Here is a 2,500-nt window from a genome sequence, read left to right on the forward strand (position 1 = left end):
ATAAAAAAGTATGGGTTCAGGCACTGTTTAGGCACCGGTATCGTTTTAAAAGCATCGGTTTAGCACCGGTATCAGAAAAAACCCAAACGATACCATCCCTACTCCTCATAGACTGGGAAGCACGACGAGTCTCTGAAGCAGCTGGACGCCCTGCAGGACCTGAACAAGGAGGACTACAAGATCGCCATGAACAAGGCGGTCGTGGAGTTCTACAAGAGCAGCCAGACCACCACGGGGACTCTGAAGCAGACCCTCATGGCAATGAAGAACCAGGTAACTGCTGCAACGTGGGTCAGGTTCTTGTGGTCCTCTTCACGCTGAGTGCTGTTTCATCAGACGTCTCCTCGCCCCCCAGGTCCACACGTCGGCAGAGGACATTGACGGGCTGGACGACGTGGAGCACAGCCTGCTGTACTACAACCAGGCCATCATCCACTACCACATGCGGCAGTACTCTGAAGCCATCGCCATCGGGGAGCGGCTCTACCAGTTCCTGGAACCGTTTGGTATGTTGAGGGGCTTCACACAGCGTTGGTGTTTTATGTTGGTGACAGATGGTTCTACTGCGGCTTCCTGTTCATTTCTAATCATTCAGCAAGGACAAATACACCAAGACATTTAGAGGGGAAAGACCTCTAAATGTCTTTGAAAACGTTTTTTAAGGAGTCGACTTTGGGCATAAATGATCAATCAATATTTCAGAAAATATAAAAAAAAAAAAGATATTTAGACTTCATCTTTGACATGCAGAGTAAGTAATCTGACACTTTGACTTCAGTGAATACTGGATATTATATGTGCTCATAACCGGATAAACAGAACTGGGATTGTTGCCTAAATGTGTGGCGTAGCGGGCAGGGTTCTTACGTCATGGAAAACCTGGGAAAGTCATGGAATTTTAAAATGGTTATTTCCAGGCCTGGAAAAGTCCTTGAAAGAAAAATTCAATCCCAAAAGTTTTGTAAAAGTCATGTAAATGTGTTATATTCATGTGTTCATGTTATTCATTTAATCTGAGTTTGAAATAATGAATATGCTTTTAAAAGAAAGACTCAAAATATCAGCAGGCATCCATACAGGCATCTATATAAATGTTTATTCTTTTAATCAAACTATTGTCTCATTCATTTGAGTCATTTAAGGTTTACTGTATGCTTTGTGTTCTATTGTTAGTTTAAATACTACATTTACTCACTTTGTACTGTTTACACCCAGACTTCACTACATGCTTGTCATGACATTTGGTTAAAAGTCCTGGAAAGGCATTGGTCAGAATGTGTGTGAGCGGGGATGACGGGAGCGCTGGGCTGGAAGTCACTGTGTTCTTGGTCCTAGAAGAGAAGTTCGCTCAGGCCGTGTGCTTCCTGCTGGTGGACCTGTACCTGCTCACCTTCCAGCCGGAGAAGGCCCTCCACCTGCTGGCCGTGCTGGACAAGCTGTCAACGACGAGCACCAAGAACGGCAAGGGAGAGGTAGGCGCCGGCGACGTCGCGCTTCATCGCGCGTCGTCCCTGAACACTCGCATGTCCAAACCCAACCTCCGGTTCTGGTTTGTCGTGGGTCGGGTCCCAGTCTGCATTAAATCCCGGGGTGTCTATCTGCTGCACGTGTAATAAAGTAAATCATCAGGGATTTGGTAAATTATGATAATTTATTAACTTCCAATACCTACAATCAATGGGCTCTCCTCAAAGGCACTCAACTCCGTTGACAGAAACGGTGATTTTGACCTGGTTGATCAAAACACACTTATTCAAATGTATGGCTGAACATGAACGATGGCTGCGTCAGAGCGCTGGGGAGCAGGAACGCGTTTTGCTCCCTTATCCAAGTACGAAGTAGACATCGAGCTTCCTGTTTGCTGTGTGACCCTCTGAGTCACGGTCAAGTCAGGCAGGCAGAGCGGTTGAGCCTGAAGCTGCGTTCGCACCAAAAGAGTTGCCAGTGCTGTGCGTGAGTAGATTGCAAAGTCAAAGCACAGGCGTGGATGGTTGCGAACACCTTTTTCCACCGGGCGGCGCGAATGACACGAATGAACTGAAATGACCGAAATGACCACATGTAGTGGAGCGAGTGAAGCGCTTGGTGTGAACGCAGCGTGACCCTGACCTTCATTCCAGAGCAACAGTTCACACCGAGACGGAGCCCAGAGGGCGGAGTTCAGCGCCATGATTGAGGCCGCCAAGTCAAAGATGCACCAGGTAGAGCGCGCTCTCTCTCTATCTCTCTCTCTCTCGCTCTCTCTCTCTCTCTCTCTCTCTCTCTCTCTTCTCCTGACTCTCTCTCTCTCTCTCTCTCTCTCTCTCTCTCTCTCTTCTCCTGACTCTCTCTCTCTCTCTGTCTCTCTCTCTCTGTCTCTCTGTCTCTCTCTCTCTCTCTCTCTATCTCTCTCTCTCTCGCTCTCTCTCTCTCTCTCTCTCTCTCTCTCTCTCTCTCTTCTCCTGACTCTCTCTCTCTCTCTCTCTCTCTCTCTCTCTCTCTCTCTCTCTCTCTCTCTCTC

The 2,500-nt window shown here is 47.7% G+C and overlaps 1 protein-coding gene across 3 annotated transcripts in view; it reads left to right on the forward strand.

The window, feature by feature from the left end:
• cnot10 (CCR4-NOT transcription complex, subunit 10) overlaps positions 1–2,500 on the forward strand; it is a 17,576-nt gene that overhangs the window by 2,405 nt on the left and 12,671 nt on the right. For 2 of the 3 annotated variants that reach the window (XM_079228119.1, XM_079228117.1), the window contains 4 exons: positions 112–273; positions 356–506; positions 1,336–1,472; positions 2,121–2,201. In XM_079228119.1, the coding sequence (XP_079084245.1) occupies positions 112–273; positions 356–506; positions 1,336–1,472; positions 2,121–2,201 (531 nt within the window). The remainder of the gene's footprint in view (positions 1–111; positions 274–355; positions 507–1,335; positions 1,473–2,120; positions 2,202–2,500) is intronic. The other variant, XM_079228118.1, reaches the window with a different exon arrangement.

Source organism: Taurulus bubalis (genome assembly GCF_910589615.1).
Source record: "Taurulus bubalis genome assembly, chromosome: 12".
In the NCBI taxonomy this organism is placed as follows: Eukaryota; Metazoa; Chordata; class Actinopteri; order Perciformes; family Cottidae; genus Taurulus; species Taurulus bubalis.